Consider the following 18,631-nt stretch of genomic DNA (forward strand, 5'->3'; position numbering starts at 1 on the left):
ACTTTCTCTCCCGGCGTGAATTCGCGTAATTGGCTGCCCCTGTTGTAGCTGCGGCTCTGACGTTCCTGGGCCTGAAGCAAATTCTCCATTTTGAGCCGCCCCAGTGTATGGAGTTTTGCTCTTAGGTCCAGCACATACTGAATTTCGTTCTTCGCGTTAGTAGGTCCCTCCTCCCAAGCTTCTCTAAGGACATCGAGCACTCCCCGTGGCCGACGCCCATACAGAAGCTCAAATGGGGAAAACCCTGTGGAGGCTTGGGGAACCTCGCGTATCGCAAAAATCAGGGGCTCCAACCAGCGATCCCAATTTTTTGCGTCGTCGTGTACGAACTTACGAATCATATTTTTCAATGTTTGATTACACCGTTCTACCAGTCCATCCGTTTGGGGTTGGTAGACACTGGTGCGCACAGATTTAATTCCCAATAATTCATAGAGTTCGCGAAGTGTACGTGACATAAACGTTGTGCCTTGGTCAGTGAGGATCTCTTTCGGGATCCCCACCCGGGAGATAATTCGGAAGAGGGCATCCGCCACACTCGTCGCAGAGATGTTGCGGAGGGCCACTGCCTCCGGGTATCGCGTTGCATAATTGACCACGACTAATGCAAAGCGATGCCCTCTTGCTGACCGCTCTAATGGCCCGACGAGGTCCATGCCAATTCTTTCGAAGGGGGCCTCGATTAATGGCAGAGGGCGCAATGGCGCTTTTGGGATGGCCGATGGATTCACCAACTGACATTCGCGACATGCTTCACACCACCTGCGGACATCCCCGCGAATGCCCGGCCAATAGAAGCGGGCCATGAGACGGTTAAGTGTTTTATCTTGTCCTAAATGCCCGGCCATTGGGTTGGAGTGGGCCGCCTGGAAAAGCATTTCCCGACGGCCCTTCGGTATCAACAACTGGGTTATATCCTGTTTTGTCTGCGCGTCCTGCGTCACGCGATATAACCTATCACGAATCACCGCAAAATATGGGTACGAGAGAATTCGGCCGGGCTCCACGAGGTTACCATCAATTGACTGCACATTGTCGAATGCATGACACAATGTCTCATCTCGAGACTGCTCCAGGGGGAAGTCCCCGAGGGGAAGGAAGGCTGCCGCCTCCCTTTCTGTCGAGTCACCTCCCCCCGGGACAGCTCCAGATGGGCCTGGGGCCACCTCACCAGCCCCCGCAACTCTCACGTCCCGGTCGGCTTGGTTTCTGCAGGAGCCACCCTTACAAATACTCCTTAATAACATTGAAAATAACGGCCAATTCGTCCCCAAAATGACGGGGTGGCTGAGGTGGGGATTAACCGCCGCCTTGACTCTATGCTTTTGGGCCCCCAATTGAATCGTGACCAATGCAATAGGATATCGGCGAATGTCCCCGTGTACACACCTCACCTTCACCATGCGGCTCGTATCCAATGCCCCAGGTTGCATCAGGCGTTGATGGATGGAGGTCTGGTTGCAACCTGAATCCACCAAAGCCTGATAGGTATTTCCCCTAACACTTACTGGTATATAATACTTCCCGGCTCGATCGGGGGCGCTCGGCGACACCTCAGGGACCTGGATCAGTGTATCCACATCCATGGATGTACACTGATCCCGGAAATGGCCCGGCTCCCCACAGTGCCAGCAGAGCGGCCCGGACTTCCCCTCCACACTGGTGGCAGCGGGAACCTCCTCCCGCAGCTGAGTCGAGAGAGAGGGGGATGAAAAGGATACAGGGGATGGAGAAGAAACCCCCACCCTCGGAGGTGGGAATGGTCGGGCCAGTGAAGTCGTGGGGCTGACCCTTCGTGAAGTCAGCTGTGTGGGCCCCTCCTGCCGCATTCTCGGGGCGGGAATGGGCCTCCGGCACTCCCGTAACCTGGGAGTGGGGACGGGTCAAGAGGGAGGGGGAACAGAGAGAGAGAGAGAGAGAGATCTGCTTGAAGACCCCCCATACGGGGTCCCCAAATGGTCCTCCGCCAGCTGGATGGCGGTTTCCAGGGATGCTGGGCGATGGCACTGAACCCATTTGGCTGTCCGTTTCGGAAGCTGCATGGAGAACTGTTCCAGCACCACCACATCCACCACCTCGTCGCGGGCCTCCGGCAATAACCATTGTCGGCAGGCTTCCCGGAGCTGCTGGGCAAAGGCGAACGGTTGGCCACACTCCTGGAGGGTCAGCGATCTAAAGCGCTGACGATGCTGTTCTGGGCTGCGGCCCACCCGCTGCAGGATGGCCTTCTTGAGGTCTTTGTAGGTGAGGAGGCTCTGTACTGGCAACTGTCGAGCAGCAAGCTGGGCCTCTCCTGATAGCAGTGGAATCAACCGAACCGCCCACTGATCCTCTGACCACCCGCACGCCTCTGCGGTGTGCTCGAACAGCTCAATGAATGCCTCCGGGTCGTCCTCAGCACCCATCTTCTGCAGCGGGACGTGCGGAGGCAGGGTGACGCTTGGAGTGGTGCCACCAGCCCCCTGGGCCAGCACACTACGCAGAAGCTGTCGATCCTCGTGTTGCACCTCGAGGAGAGACTGAAACCTCTTGTCCTGCTCCTCCCGGAGCTCCAGGAGAGCTTGATGTTGTGCATAGTGGAGGTTGGCGAGGGACTTGACCAACTCACCCAGCGGCGCGGACTCCATGACAGCGTATTCCCTCCACGTATTGTCCCGGGTTTTCGGCACCACTGTGACAAACTCTTGTCTTCCCAGTGTGGAAATTAGGGAATCAGGGTCTGAGGTCAGCTGTGCAACCGAGTGCGCCCTTTTTATTGACACTTCTTTAAACAAACAAAACCAAAACGGAAGCACGTGGGCTTTTCAGCTTCCACTCAAACAAACAAACAAAACGTTTCCAACCAACAGTTGTTTCTTTTTGGGCAGGGCACGAGACAGCATGGCACGCTCCCCAGGCAGTCCTCCTCACTCTCTCCAAGCCCTGCTTTTTATCCTGTCTCTTGACTCACTGCAAAATGAGAACACCTGTTATATTTAATTAACGAGAGGCGTTTCCCTTAACCATCAACTCCCCAGCACTCATTCTCCGTCTGCAGAGGCCTTTAAACCACGCCCCGCTTTCCACAGTAGGTTTTTGTTTTTACTAGATATGATAGTAAATCCATCATTTTTAATTACGTAAAGTATAGGAAGAACCCCATGACAGATCTAGACAAGTGGTGCTGGGGAGGAGGAAGGTTAAAGAAAATTATCATCATGCTGAACGGTAATATATAAAGTTGCGTAGACAGAAAATAGAGATCAGATTGTGCCAGTCGGCTACTCAGAAGAATTTCTTGACTGTGCATTTATGCATTTATTTGAAATAGAAATCATTCTGTCATTTTTGAATAAAAGTATCACTTTCTTTAAAAACGTCTTACTGACCCCACACTTTTGAAGGTTTTAAATCTTTTAAAACTCAATCATTTTCTTGTTTTTCTTGTAGTTAATGAGACTCTGGGTGAGCTGAAATCTGTGAACATCAGTGCATCAGATACAACACAGTGGGTCTTGCGTGATCTGCAGGAGGACAACTGGTATACGTTCTACCTGAGTGCGTGCACGCAGGTGGGCTGCGGGTCAGCCATCAGTGAGGAAGGAGGCACCGTCTCTGAGGCGTGTAAGTGTGCCCGGCAGAAACTATAAGCAGAGTCCCATGAGCTATAATGGATCTGTTATCAGAATCTAAATTGAAGTGCCCATGCTGAGACACAAACATCTGATACAAGCAAAGTTAGTTGTGTTCTAATTAGCACAGCCGCAAGGTGTTCGAAAGTGATTAAGCAGCAGTTACGGAACTCTAAGTTGCGGTTGGCAAGATCTTGTTGCATAAAGGAGAATGATTAGATTATTGCTAAAATGCAAAACTCACAGTGATCTGACGAACAAAAGGGTGTAATGACCAATACATTGACCAATCAATGAGGTGCCTCAGTAAAAACAATTGCCTACTGATGTGTTTTTACTTACTGGATAACTGATTTTGCATCATCGTCACAGTTTTTCTCTAGGCCACAATTTTGTTACGAATTGCCTATTTCTTTCTGTTATGCTCATATTCTCATTCTCCATGGGTTTGTTTAAACTTATCTGTCTTCTTATCAACCAACTTCTGTTTCTCATGAACTAGTTACAATGCCCGAATATTCATTTCCTGACGTTTCTACAGTCTCAGCTGAAACTTCGACAGAGAGCTGTATGTATCACATACTGTAGTTTATAGCATTTTGCAGCTTACATAGTAGTAGTTTCTATTTGGAAAATGTAACATTTTGAAGCATTTCAAATGCCTTCTGCCGTTTTCAGTCAGATAAATGCAATTTAAAGCTAATTTATCAGTAAAAAATGATTTTTATGTAAAAAATCAACTTAATATTACCTGGACATAAAACCTGAAGTGATTTATCTTATTATTATATTTGTTTTCTTGTTATGTCTCCACTGTCTTTTTAAGATGATCTGTCAACATCTGAGGTGACATCTTCTGAGTTGAGTATGTACCAGCAGATTTGTAGCTATTTCTGTAAACTGAAAAATGAATTAGTATATTAATTCCTACATTACTGTCTACAATAACTCCAGATGAAGTTATTCGTTACATAAACTCATAATGGCATGGGAAAACATTTAGGTCTTAACATTAGTCATACTAGTAATAGTGCCAGTAGTTGTAGCATTAATTTTAGTCACATAAATAGCATCAGTTATCATTGTTGAAATACAAAAGGCCAAGCATAACTCTATATTCAGTGAAGTTGATTATTGTGTACATTCTGCAAAATGAGCGTAGTCTTCCTTCAAAAATCCACATAGTGACAGCAGGTTCAAGTTTACTTCAGCTTGATTGCTGTTGGCATTTGCTTTTGTCTTTTAAGAGCTCCTCTGTGAGGCAGTAGTACTGTCCCTGAACCCCTGCTAAAGACAGCAAATACATGCTGTCTTTATCAGGGTTGACAAAACCAGTCTCACTGCTGACAGGAACACATCACTCAACGGTGTTCATTTTGTAAAGACCAGCTGTATACTCATAGTACAAATTTAAAAAAAAACAAAAAAAACATTTAGTAACTGTCAAGCCTTGACAGTACTTTTCCCTTGTTAGGCCCATTTATTTTGCTGTCCCGCCAATGATTAGTTGCATTTTAGTATTTGCATTTAGCATTGTTTTTTCCCCTGCTGTCCATGACCCTATCAGACACATGGGTCATTTTTGAGTCCCACTGGTTGATATAAACTGATATAAACTATTTAAACTGTTCCTATTCATGTTTATTTGACACTATAAATAATGATTTCATGATATGCAAAAGATTATTTTTTTCTGGACAGTCTGGACAGGGACATTAAAATTTTCCACTGCTGCAGTCAATTCTACAGGGAAATGAATGTGGTCTGAACTCTCTCTCTCTCTTGCAGGGCAACCTTTCACTTTCACCTCATCTAATACAGACACTCCTTCTGTCAATACCACCTTTCATACCTTAGGTATTCATCCATTCATCTACCTAAACAATCATTTTCATAACTCCATACTTAAGTGAAATGGACAGTTAGAGTCAACATGAAAATTTGCCTTACGATTTTGTCTAAAATAAATATCCTCTTTCACTCTGAAATGTTATAGAAGAGCTGGTTCATGTTGACTTTAACAATGTTTTCATTCAGATTTCTATATCACTGTATTATTTCTGTAACACATTCCTGTGGTTACGGGTGGACTTGAATTCTTTTGCAGGAACTAACCTTTCGAGAGTCTTTCCTGTCTTTTGTTCTATATCTTCTTCTCTATGTATTTCTCTCAGTTGTGCTCAACATATCCACCTTTGTAACTGACACCTATGCAAGAATCAGCTGGAGAACCAGAGGAGAACGTTCTGATTCACAACTCTATGTTGCCATAATGAATCACAGTAAGGACCTTACTCTTTGAACCGATCTGTCAGGATCCAATGTTTGTAGCATTGTGTAAATTGTAGACATATTTGTAGCGTAGTTTGGAAAGTATCATTGTGGGCTGCAACTAAAAACTATTTGAACTATTTTAAATCGATTAATCTGATGATTTCGTACATTAATTGGCTTTTCGACATTTTGATCAATGTGCACATTTAAATATGTATAATGTACTGTATATATTGTATGCAAACATGCAAATATAAAGGTTACGATTTAAATGACAATTTAAAAGTTTTCCATTTGAAATTAACAGTTTATATTACCAAAACAGAATTTTTTTTTTTAGTAATTCCATATTTTTTCCGTAATGTTCAATTAATTATTTGAAATAAATTTAAGATCGTATTAATTAATTGTGGTTAAAATAGCTGTGGGTTGTAGAAACATACACTGTAAGGAAAAATCTGTAGAAAATGCATAATGACCTAGCAGAAATTTATCAGTACCTTTTCCGTTGAGTTTAAAACAATACAATGAAATGCATAATTAAAAATATGTGTACAATACCTGTACAGTTAATACAGAAAATCCCTAACAATTTGCTATTTAAGAACTAAAAGAGTTCACTCAGCAGTATCAAAATCTGCGGTTTGACTGCAGACCTTACTTTACTCATGATTCATGAATAAAAACAGCCATTCTGTTCTACACTCTTAAAAATAAAGGTTCTTTATTGGCATCAATGGTTCTATGAAGAACCTTGAACATCCATGGAACCTTTCAAATGCATAAAAGGTTATTTATAGTCGAAAAAGGTTAATTAGATTTTTAAAATATTCTTCAAAATAGTTATTTTAGGAACTGTTCACTGAAAGGTTCTTTTGGGGACCAGAAATGGTTCTTCTATGGCATCACTGCAAAAACACTCTTCTGGAACTTTTATTTTTGAGAGTGTATAGAAAATAACGAGGGCTAATTCCCAAACATTTTAGGACTACAAATTGATCATGTCTATTTAAAAACTGAATTTGATGTCCAACAACAACAATTTAATTACTCATTCTTCCTCTATTACGCTCTGTTTGACTGACATACATGCTGGTGCTCACATGAAGAATTTAAAGTTTAACGATGACAGTGACATTTAATTACTCACTTCCTAGCAAATGAACAAGGAAATGAACACATTCAAAATATAAAATTAGAGTAACATTCTAGCTAAAAACCTCTAAAACTCGCAAAACAGCCCAAAATCCAGACCAACTGATAATGAAATGAATTCTCTGCTATTTTTATTGTGGATCTTTATTTGCAGCCCTTTTATCAATCTTACTCTGTCAACTTTTCTAACCTTTCAAAGTGTTGCTTTTCACTATCATAGATATCTCCTCTTTCTGCTGGGTTGTGAGCTAACACTATCTGGTTATGCGGTTATTCCTTCAGGTGATGGTATCTGGCAGCTTTCAGAGACTTTAAATACATCTAAAGGTTTCCACCTCGTTGAAGGGCTCAGCCCAGGAACTGTGTACACAGTCCGGCTGCAGGCTTCACACAGGGTTGATGTCCCTAGCATTTTTGAAGAGGTTTTAAAGACCAGGAAAGGTGAGAAGTCAGATAATTTAGCCTTTAGAACAGCATTAGAGGTATCACTGACATAGTATAGTATGTGATAATCTTTCTGTGGGTGCATTAGCACTAGGGGTATATAAAAAAGGTCTCCCATTCCATTGAGCAAGCAGTTTTTTTTAAATATTATACTTCACAATTATAGGTTTATAGAATGTGCTGTATAAAGCTGTGAAATACAGGGGGAAAAACAGCAGCTGTGGTTGCCAGAATTTTACCACAAAAATAAAAATGTATCGCAACAGTACATCATGGTAACAAAAACTGAATACTTTGATAACTGATATAATGTTAATGGGATAGTTCACTGGAGATCAAAATTCTGTCATTAACTACTCACCCTCATGTCGTTCCAAACCCGTAAGTCCTTTGTTCATCTTCGGAACACAAATTAAGATATTTTTGATGAAATCCGAGAGCTTTCTGACCCTGCATAGACAGCAATGCAACTGACATGTTCAAGGCCCAGATCATTAAAATAGTCCATGTGACATCAGTTGTTCAACTCTAATTTTATGAAGCTGCAAGAATACTGTTTGTGCACAAAGAAAACAAAAATAACGACTTTATTCAACAATTTTCTTCAGTCTTTGATGCACGTTCACGACCGTACCACGACGTATGTGTGTGCATTCCTCTGCTTGTAAACAAGATGCAGCGCATCCGAGTTCTATGTCAGAAGACAGCGTCGTGATACTCTCGTGAACACACATCGAAGACTGACACGGAAGAGAAGAAATTGTTGAATAAAGTCGATATTTTTGTTTTCTTTGTGCACAAAAAGTATTCTTGTAGCTTCATAACATTATGTTTGAACCACTGATGTCACATGGACTATTTTGACAATGTCCTTTCTACCTTTCTGGGCCTTGAACATGGTAGTTGTGTTGCTGTCTTGTAAGGTTTAGAAAGCTCTCGGATTTCATAAAATATCTTAGTTTGTGTTCAGAAGATGAACAACGGTCTTACGAGGTTAGAACGAGATGAGGGTGAGTAATTAATGACAGAATTTTAATTTTTGGCTAAACTAGCCCTTGAATATTACATCCTTCTACTCTGTTTTGTATCTATATAATATACTGATAACCACTGTAATAATAGAGGCAGTAAAAGAGACAACATGATGAATTAGAGTTCACCACAAGTAGCTTAATCTATGAGCAAACTGTATCTTTCAAAACCCAAGTTCCACTCTAGAATAAATGACCTGAAGACTGTAAGGTCATTGAAGACTGTAAAACGTCTCGGTTACATGTGTAACCCTCGTTCCCTGAGGAAGGGAACAGAGACGTCACATCAAATTGGGATTTCGCCAGAGAGACCAATCCACTTCGAGTGTAACTAAATGAGCCAATGGACATTGGCATGCGGAATTTGCATCTGGCTGCCACACCCCGCAGCGCGGGTATAAGAGGCAGCAGGTGCACCGCATTCATTCATGTTTTCGCTGAGGAGCCGAGCCGGTGACCCGGCAGCTCAGCGGTGGTACAGCAACTGTGGCGATGGGATGTGGCGTCTCCGTTCCCTCCCTCAGGGAACGAGGGTTGCACATGTAACTGAGACATTCCCTTTCAGTCGGTCACTGTCAACGTCACGTCGGTGACCGACGAATTGGGAATCCCTACCAACGCGCCACAGGTGCTGCCCCCTCCAGTGGCCTGTGTAGGCCTCCCGAACCTTCCTATAAGGCAGACGATAGGACCGGGCTCTACACAGAGAAGGTCGACTACTGCTGTTTCTCGAGCAACCCAAACATTAGGACTTTGATAACACTGCGAATATGTGCCCTTCCTACTTGGAAGAGGCATGTTGCGGAGTCACCTCCTCCCAGAGGGGGTTGAGTGACATTTTCCTCATGTGGAGTAACCCAAAAGGGTCTTATTGCACATGGAAGTCTTTGAGATGGCTCAGGCTGCATCATCTAGAGACGGCAGAGTGTAGCCTGCCAGGGGAAACATGGCCCTAGTAACTGTACCGTGGAAATACACATATGGGACCCCAACAGGGCCACTCATATAGGCACTAGCCTCACACCAGATTTCAGGAAATTCATTGGATGAAAGGCCTGGCATCGGACGTTCCACCACGTCCGGCCGCCGGAGTGCTGGAGGACTCGACAGGGTTTGCCTGGTTAGGGAACTCTCTGGAGAACTAGGCGTTATGGACGCTGCAAAGACTCTGAACCGGGCCTCTCAGTGCCGCTACCCATTTGAGGTGAGAACACAGGAGGAAACCGTCTCGACACGTAGGCTATAGAACCTCGCAAATGTGTTAGAAGTCGCCCAGCCCGCAGCTCTACAAATATCTGCTAGCAAGGCACCATGAGCCAGCACCCAAGACGATGCGACACCCCTAGTGGAGTGAGCATGCAGCCTGAGCGGGCAGGGATCACCTTGTGCCTCATAGGCCAAGGTGATGGCATCCACTATCCAGTGGGCCATCCTCTGCTTGGAGACAGCTTTCCCCTTCTGCTGTCCTCCGTAACAGACAAAGAGCTGTCCTGAGGTCCTAAAGCTCTGAGTTCAATACACGTACTGTCGCAGTGCGCGTACAGGTTGAGCAAAGCTAGGGCTGGGTCTGCCTCCTCCAGGGGCAGCGCTTGCAGGTTCAACACCTGGTCCCTGAAGGGAGTGGTAGGAACCTTGGACACGTAGCCGGGCCGGGGTCTCAGTGTTGCACTGGAGCCAGCCGGCCCAAACGCAATGTCCCGAGGAGCATGAGTTCTGGGAACCAGGTCCTGTTTGGCCAATATGGAGTCACTAACAAGACCTGCTCCTCGTCCTCCCTGATCTTGCACAGCGTCTGTGCGAGTAGGCTCACTGGGGGAAGCGCATATTTGCGCAGGCCCCAGGGTGAGCTGTGTGCCAGTGCATCCATGCCGAGCATTGCCTCGGTTAGGGAGTAGAACCACTGGCAGTGGGTGGTTTCTGGAGATGCAAACAGGTCTACCTGAGCAAATCATGGACAAGATGGGCGAGTGCTGCTGCGGGCGGGTAGACACTCATATGTGTGTGCGCGGGATGCGGGAGAATAAAATGATTCACGGGACTCCCGCAAAATAGAAATATCTAAACATAAAATATCTAAAACAAATAAATTGTTATTCATCTATTGCACAAAAGCAACATGAACTAATATAAACGATTAACAGGTGCAAGTGTATGCAGAGTTTCTATTTAGGCTATAACACGTGTTTGCAGCTTTGAGCAATGCAGTGCTGAAGTAATTTGATTAAATTTTCAGAGTAACTTGCCCAACACTGATCGCTGCAAACCAGTCTTGGGGACAGATGCACTCGAAAATGTATTTCTGCATCAACATTTTGAACGGCAGCTTGTGAAGTGCACGATTCAAAACTCGCAGGTCCAAGATTGGTCGTAACCCAGCATTCTTCTTGGGCACAATGAAGTAAGGGCTGTAAAACCCCGTCCGCAGGAGCCACCAAGACGGACTGGGGAGTGCTAACCAGGCTCAGAGAGGCCGTGCCAGTGGAACAACGGAGCCACTGACGTACCCGTGGTGGGGCAGCCCAGCTGGACATGGACCCAGCCCGGGGCCTGTGACGGCCACGCCTGTGACGGCAGAGGGTGGAGTCTGGGTGTGAAGTGTAACACTCACCTGATCCCTCCTCGTGAGAGGGGGAACGCAGGGCCCCGGCTTGAGGCTTGTAATATCCTGGCGTGTGACGGCATGAAGCGGGGTCTTGAGTGTCACAGCACCTACCTGGTTCCACGAATGGGCAGAGGGAGTGCTCTTGGGCAACCCACTGCTGCCCGCTGGTGAAAGAGGAGGAGGGAAGTGATCCTGTGATGCACAGTCCACCACTCTCCTCCTCTTGGGACCCAGAGACTGAGGAAACGGCTCTTTTCCTGAAGTTTTGGGTACCGCTGGCTGCTGGACCAGCGGCGGAACACAAACAAAATGAAACAAAAGATTCTCCACCCGGCCCTCCTCTGGGGAAGGGAGTGGTGCGGTCACCGTCTACCGATGAGCAGTCCCCTCCATCTCTGGGTCGTCTGTCTCAGGGCCTCTTGCACTTGCGCTTTCCACCAGGTTTGGCGGGGGCCTGGACGGGCTGGGTGTCCTGCCTATGCCCGGCTCCACGACGCTGCCTGGTGGAAGGCTGCTGCTGCTGTGTGGGAGCGGGGTGGACTCAGGGGGTGCCCTCGGCGACGAGCAGGCTTAGGGGCTGCGGCTGGAGTGGAAGTAGCAGATTTCCTCAGGCGCATGATGTGCTTGATCGCCTCAGTCTGCTTCTGTGCCGCTGAGAACTGCTGGGCAAAGCTCTCGACCACGTCGCCGAAAAGGCCGGTCTGTGATACGGGAGCATTCAGGAATTGCACCTTATCATGCTCCTTCATATCGGCCAGACACAGCCAGTGATGGCGCTCCTGGACAATCAAGGTGGACATCGCACGACCCAGAGATTGTGCGGTTACCTTCGTCACTCGGAGCGCGATGTCTGTCGCAGTACGCAGTTCATGTAGAACCGTTAGGTCATGACCACCCTAGTGCAGGTCCCTCAGGGCTTTGGGATGATGAACCTGCAATAACGCCTCCCCACAAGCTCTGTAAGCACTGCCAGTTAGACCTGACGAATACTTACAGGCCCACGAGGGGAGACACGGGTCACCCCGCAGAGTGGTAGTGGCCGTGGGACACAGTTGCATGGCCACAGACCGCTCCACCGAGGGAATGCCCGTGTACCCCAAAGCGGCCCCGCCATCAAGGGTGGTGAGGGAGGAGGAGCTGCATGATTTGTTTCTGGCAGTAAAAGGTGCCTTCCATGATCTCGTGAGCTCCTCATGCATTTCTGGGAAGAATGACACCGGAGGGGGGTGCTGAGAACCAGCACGACCCCCACCGATGAACCACTCATCCAGCCTCGTAGGACCGGGACGCGGTGGAGGATTCCACACAAGCCCAACATTCTCGACGGCCCGGGAAAGCATAGCCGTCATCTCTGGGTCTGACTCGGGCAACGCCACTCTCCCCGAAGCACAGAAGGATACGGGCGGTACACTCTGTCCTGCAGAGGGCCCAGCATGCACCTCCGGAAGCTCCACCGCCTGCGGAGCGCTTGAGGGGTGAGGAACTTCTTCAGGAGAAGCCCTCACTGTGATCCTCAAATCACCTCTGACACCATCTGAAGCAGCTACGCCCCGAACGAACGCTGGATCACGGCAGAGGCAGAGGGACTCCGCCACGTTTGACGTAGCGGAGTCTTTTATGCAACTCCGAGATGTCCCCACACAGAGAACAGGTACCATCCACGAACACTTCCTCAGCGTGCTTAATGCCCAGACACGTGAGGCAGCGATCGTGACCATCCTAAGGTGCCAGGTAACGACCACATCCAGAAGCACACGGGTGATAAGACATCTTTAAAAAGAAGCGATCACCCATGTTGTTCTTTTAGGGATTGCTGTTTTAGTGCTGAAACACGCAGGGGAGCTGGCCACCACACACCCCTGGTGTGGCTGTCTGCACGCAGGATGATTCCCATGAGACCATGACCACTGCTGCTGTCTGCTGTAACGCCCGCACTCGCTTTCTGCAATCACTCGAAGAGAAGAGCAGTAGTGATGCACCACCGCTTGGCTCCGAAGTGAAAAGATGAATAAATGCGGTGCACCTGCTGCTTCTTATACCCGCGCTGTGGGGTGTGGCAGCCAGATGCGAATTCCGCATGCCAATGTCCATTGGCTCGTTTAGTTACACTCGAAGTGGATTGGTCTCTCAGGCGAGATCCCAATTCGTCGGTCACCGACGTGATGTCGAGAGTGACCGACTGAAAGGGAACAGCTTGTTACCTGCAACTTTCTGATATCAAACAGACAGACAGACCTTTGGACATAACATCTACACGGCAACAATGCCTACTCTGTATTTGACAGAAACTTGGCCCATCTATTCAGTGCGAGGTAATACAGAGGAAGTAGGGTAGATAATGTTATTCATAAACACCAGAAGAACTAATGAAAATGCCACTGAATTATGTATGACTGCTAGATGTAGCACCTACGGCTCTGCATATGCTTCCGACGGACAAGTGACTGAAATTTATTTGCAACTGGGTTCCTGATCATTTAATTTTGTCAGCAAACCCACAGCCTCAGAAGAGCCATTTATGCCAGAGAACTGGTGGCAAATGTGTTCAATTCATCAAATGTTCAGAAGTGAACTATTTTTGCTACAAGGAGTACACTTCAAGTAATTAAAATGTTTATGATCCATTTAAATACTCTTTGTGTTCTAATTGTTCTCATTTGACAAACCAGATCAGAATTTGGCACAGGAACCATATTTAAAAACGCCATTTGAAATGTGTTCTTCTAACCCAAAAATATGTTCCTATATTTTCAAGTTGACAACATTAATGACATTTTTCCAAAAACAAACTCTCTCTTGTCCTTGCAGTGCCTAGTAAACAACTCATGGCATCCCATGAGTGGTTTGTGGTGATGATGTGTGCGGTGGCATTACTAACTCTGCTTGTCCTCATCGGCTGTTTTGTGCTCAAGAACAAAGGCGGCAAGTACGCAGGTAAGACACAAACAGCTTCAGAGGTCACACAGACCTTTGTCCAAGCTCACAGTTCTCTGCAGTCAAAGCATTTACACCTTAGCTTGGTGCTTTTGTTAGCTTTGTGTTGTGTGTAGTGTTGCTTTCGTCAACGAAAATTATGACTAAATATCGTCGTCAACGAACCTTTATCACATGACGAAAACGAGACGAGACGCAACGAAAATGCTGGTCATGTGACAATGACTATAATTAAATGTATAATGCAATATTGTTGACGAATAAAAACGAGACTAAATGTGGTTTACAAAATAAAAACTATGCTAAAATGTCTCTTCAACTCGCGGCATTATTTAGAACAGCGTTTCCCAACCGGTGCCGCGTCTGTCAAGAGCAGGGGTGCCGTGTAAAAAAAAATTTTTTAAATTGCTAAAATGTTAAAAAAAGCAGCTATTATATAATATCCATTTCTAATGTCGCCAATAATTAGAGATGCACTGAAATTTCGGTTGCCGAAAATTAGTTCACCGCTCAGGTTTCACTTTCACGTGGTGTGACGCTCTGCGTATTATCAAATTAAAACAGGCCGCCAAAAACAACACTAGTTGTGTGGCTCTGTCGCACTAACCCATAGACTTATTACTAGCAATGTCAGACGGATAACCTGAGATCAGTGAGCTTTATTGGCCTGTCCTCACCTGCTCCTACTGGTCTCCCTTTGCTCTTCACATGTATATTTAACCAATATGAAATGCTTTTAATGGATTCAAGAACAAATAATGTCCTGACTGGATTATTGCAACAGACACTTGCATGCATTAAAATGCACAAGAAGCCTTATGGAGCTTATGGAACAAATCCTAAGGCATTATTACACCATTTTAAACACTTTGTTCTTACATCACTGTGGCTGTTAGCTATACTTTACATATAGGTTATTTATAACTTACCAAGCTGAAAAGAATTCATGTTTTCTCCAGTAAGACCATGTCTTACTAGCACACAGTAGTCTATCTAAAAGGCAGTCAGTGTCCTTGACGTGCTTCCACAAAGCAAAATAGAAAATATTCTCCCAAATTGGGAGAATATGATGTATTGAATGTTTGCTCAGCAATTGCAAAACAAGTGGATAACATATTATCTCTTATGAATAACAATAATGTCATTTTCGAAATATCAAGGCAAGAAATTTCAAAAGCAACTGAGAAAATGGTACACAATGCACTCTCCTTGAATGTTGTAATTTCACTGCAGTCAAATCTCCCAGAATAGTATAATGATATTTTATGATAAATAACATCTTTGCATTTTTTTCTATGCAGTGAAGGAAAAGGAGGAAACTCCCGCTGATCCCGAAGCTCACGCCATGGGTGAAGAATCTCCTTGCGAGTACAGGTCAGAGAGCCACACTAGTTCTGTTATAGATAGTGACACAAGTTCTTCATCTCACTGAGTTCCTGTAAAATAATTTCTTAATGCCTTTATCTCCTGCAAATAAACCCTACATATACGCCATTTACTTGGAGCCACATGGAAAGCATTGCTCTGCAAGCTTGAACTGACTCTGTGCTCACTAGCCACCACACAGGTAGTAAACAGCAGCTTTGTTTAGCACAAAAGTCAGATTTTTAGTGTAGCGGTGTATGTTGATAGTTGTTATATTGTGTTTAGCCATGTAGTACAAATTTAAAAGAGTTCCTCAGTCATAGAAATACCTGAAAATATCTGGCAATTTTCAAAAGTAAACATTTAAGATGTTTTTCCAGGCCTGGAAATGTTATGGAAGTAAATACAAAAGTCAAGGCAAATTAATGAAACGTTCTAATGAATATGTAAATATGTTTTTCTTCATGGACTAGATAAATTTAAATATTACATATGCAAAATTTTGCTCTTTGAGAGTTTTTACGTCAGAGTCTGTTGATTTGCTAATTGCTATTATTTTAAAAGATTCGTATCTGACATACAAATGGAAATCCGTTGATATATTAAAAAAATTGAGCCAGTATTTTTTTATAAAGAAATAAATACTTCGATTTAGCAAGGACACATTAAATTGATCAAAAGTGACAAGACTTGCTTTATTAGAAAAAAAAATCTGTTTCAAATAAATTTTGTTCTTTTGATCTTTTATTCATCAAATAATCCTGATTAAAAATGATCAGTTTCCACAAAAATATTAAACTGCACAGTATTTTCAATTAAATAAGCCTTGGTGAGCATAAGAGACTTCTTTCTTATATATTCTTATATATATATATATATATATATATATATATATATATTTGTAGTTAATGTTGAAAAACAACAACAACCAATCATGGCCCTGAAACTGTTACAACCAGGTGCAAAGTGACAAGTAGCACATTAAAAACCTGTGTTGAAAACAGACCAGAGGTGAGAGAAAAGGGGGCTGTGTGCAGTTAACTTGTATTCTTGCAAACGGAGTAACTCGAATCCATAAATGTGTTCCATCTCATTACACTTAGACACAGAGATGCCCGTTTTATTCCTCCCTCAGGAAAGAAATGCAGCTTCAGCAGAGGCTCTGTACGCTACCCTTGTTTGGGGAGTTACAGCACCAGACACTCAAACATCTGCTAACTGAAGAAACCAGATAGAGAAGTGTGTCCCGTACCAGCTGTGGAGTATGATGGTAGCCTCAGAGGCTTTCAAAACTGCTTTACTCTGGCTTACACAAGGAGGCTACTGATTTATTACACTTTTGGGAATAGAAGAGCGGGTTTATCGTGTTACACCATTGGTGATATTCATTTGATGCACTGAAATATGATATAGTGCATTGAATTCTAGGATCCTAAGATATTAGAGCTATTACAGGATGACTGATAAAGGATTTTGCAAATACTGATAACTAAACTGAGGAAAGAAATTGAGATTAGTCCGTCAGTCAGTTACTGAAACACACACATGTATATGTATTGTATTCTTTCATCAATATTACATAAAAAAGTCAACTAAATATTATTTTAAATAATTTAAATAGCATTTATGTAGGGTAAGGGTAAGGTTTTTGGCCTGTCCCTCACTATGATTTTTCTTTTTCAGCAGGACTTTTAATTTACAAAATGAAGGCAAAATTATATAAAAATCACATTTGCATATTGTTTTAAATATATAGTCTAATTGTTAAGCAATGTTTTTGGCACAGGTATGCATTTTTTCTATAAAATTGTAATCTTTTTATTGGTGTCCCTTGATTTCATGTCAGCCCTGTTACCCTCATCAAAAAACCTTTGTAAAATAATGTAAATTCAAGTGATAGGAGGTTACATCATCTCTCAACCAGGATTCCTACACTTAAAACACAAGCACATTTCTCTCTCACTTCTATAATGTTCTATTTTTGATCATTTATGAGGCTTGACTGGGGGTGGGATTGCAACATGCTGTGTCAATACTGTTACCATTTTTAAAATGTAAATTTAAACAATAATTTTTATTACATGTAATATAGTCAGTATCTACAAGTAAAATCCTTTCAAAGTGTACAACATGTGCTTTGGTGAACTTGACTATTAGTTAGAAATTAGCAAATTAGTTTCAAATTGTCAAACCTGTTCCTGTCATCCCTGTTACTTTTCAGGATAACAGGTTTTGACATTTGGGTAACAGGGATGACATAGATTAGGTGTCACCCTGTTTTTAAAGATTGTCTGTGTAAAATGCAAACATTTTTAAAGGTAACCCTGGGTGTAATTTTAAGCTAATAGCTATATCATTCAGTGGCATATAAGCATGAGTTACATTTTAGTTTGTATTATTGGTACTGTTACTATTACTGATGTTGTTAATGACCAGGATAGGATGATCAGTCTCAATAAAAGTCTTCTTTTTTTTTCTCCATAACTCATTATCAATAATGCATCCATGTAAATTCAATTACAAACAAGAGCAGCAAGGGGACTGCAGACCTTCGCACCAGTCTTGCAATGTTCAAGAAAGTCATGATCTTGGTCTGGTTTCAGATGATCACAGAAAGACCGAGATCTGATCATCTTACTTGCCTAATAATTGAACCAGATCAGTTTATGTTAAGTTCTGTGAGGGGACACAGACAAACAGATGGACGCAGTATCTAATTGCAATACCCTTAAAACTTTAGATCTCTTAGAAATGTAATATGCTAAATCAACAATGAACTGACTTTAACTGAAAATTTGACTGTTTACTATTGTCATACAACTATGCTAAGTAAGTGCAACACAATATAATGCAATTTAAAATTGTAAAACTGTACAGTATTACGTAAACAAAGAATGTGCGTCCTGTCATCCTTGTTCTGGTCAGTCCTGTGACAGTCCTATGATGTCAAGCCAGTTACTGTCATTCATTTCATAAAAATTGTACAAATTATATTAATGTGATACAGCCTTCCAGGTTTTCCCATTGTAACTTTAACTATATTTTATTTTGCATAAAGGCATTTTTTAATGTCTCTCTTGTAAAAAAATATATATATATATGAAAGTGAAAAAGTGAAAGTGACGTGACATGTGGCCAAGCATGGTGACCCATACTTGGAATTAGTGCTCTGCATTTAACCCATCCAAAGTGCACACACACACCGTGAACACACA

General features: G+C 43.7%; 1 protein-coding gene across 1 annotated transcript in view; it reads left to right on the forward strand.

Moving 5' to 3' along the window:
* The window catches only part of LOC107681408 (neural cell adhesion molecule L1-like protein), a 54,364-nt gene that overhangs the window by 32,762 nt on the left and 2,971 nt on the right, over positions 1-18,631 (forward strand). The window contains exons 23-25 of the mRNA XM_016477706.1: positions 3,430-3,603; positions 13,926-14,051; positions 15,353-15,425. Coding sequence (XP_016333192.1) covers positions 3,430-3,603; positions 13,926-14,051; positions 15,353-15,425 — 373 coding nt within the window. The remainder of the gene's footprint in view (positions 1-3,429; positions 3,604-13,925; positions 14,052-15,352; positions 15,426-18,631) is intronic.

This window comes from Sinocyclocheilus anshuiensis, unplaced genomic scaffold, assembly GCF_001515605.1.
Source record: "Sinocyclocheilus anshuiensis isolate Anshui unplaced genomic scaffold, SAMN03320099.WGS_v1.1 scaffold881, whole genome shotgun sequence".
Taxonomy (NCBI): Eukaryota; Metazoa; Chordata; class Actinopteri; order Cypriniformes; family Cyprinidae; genus Sinocyclocheilus; species Sinocyclocheilus anshuiensis.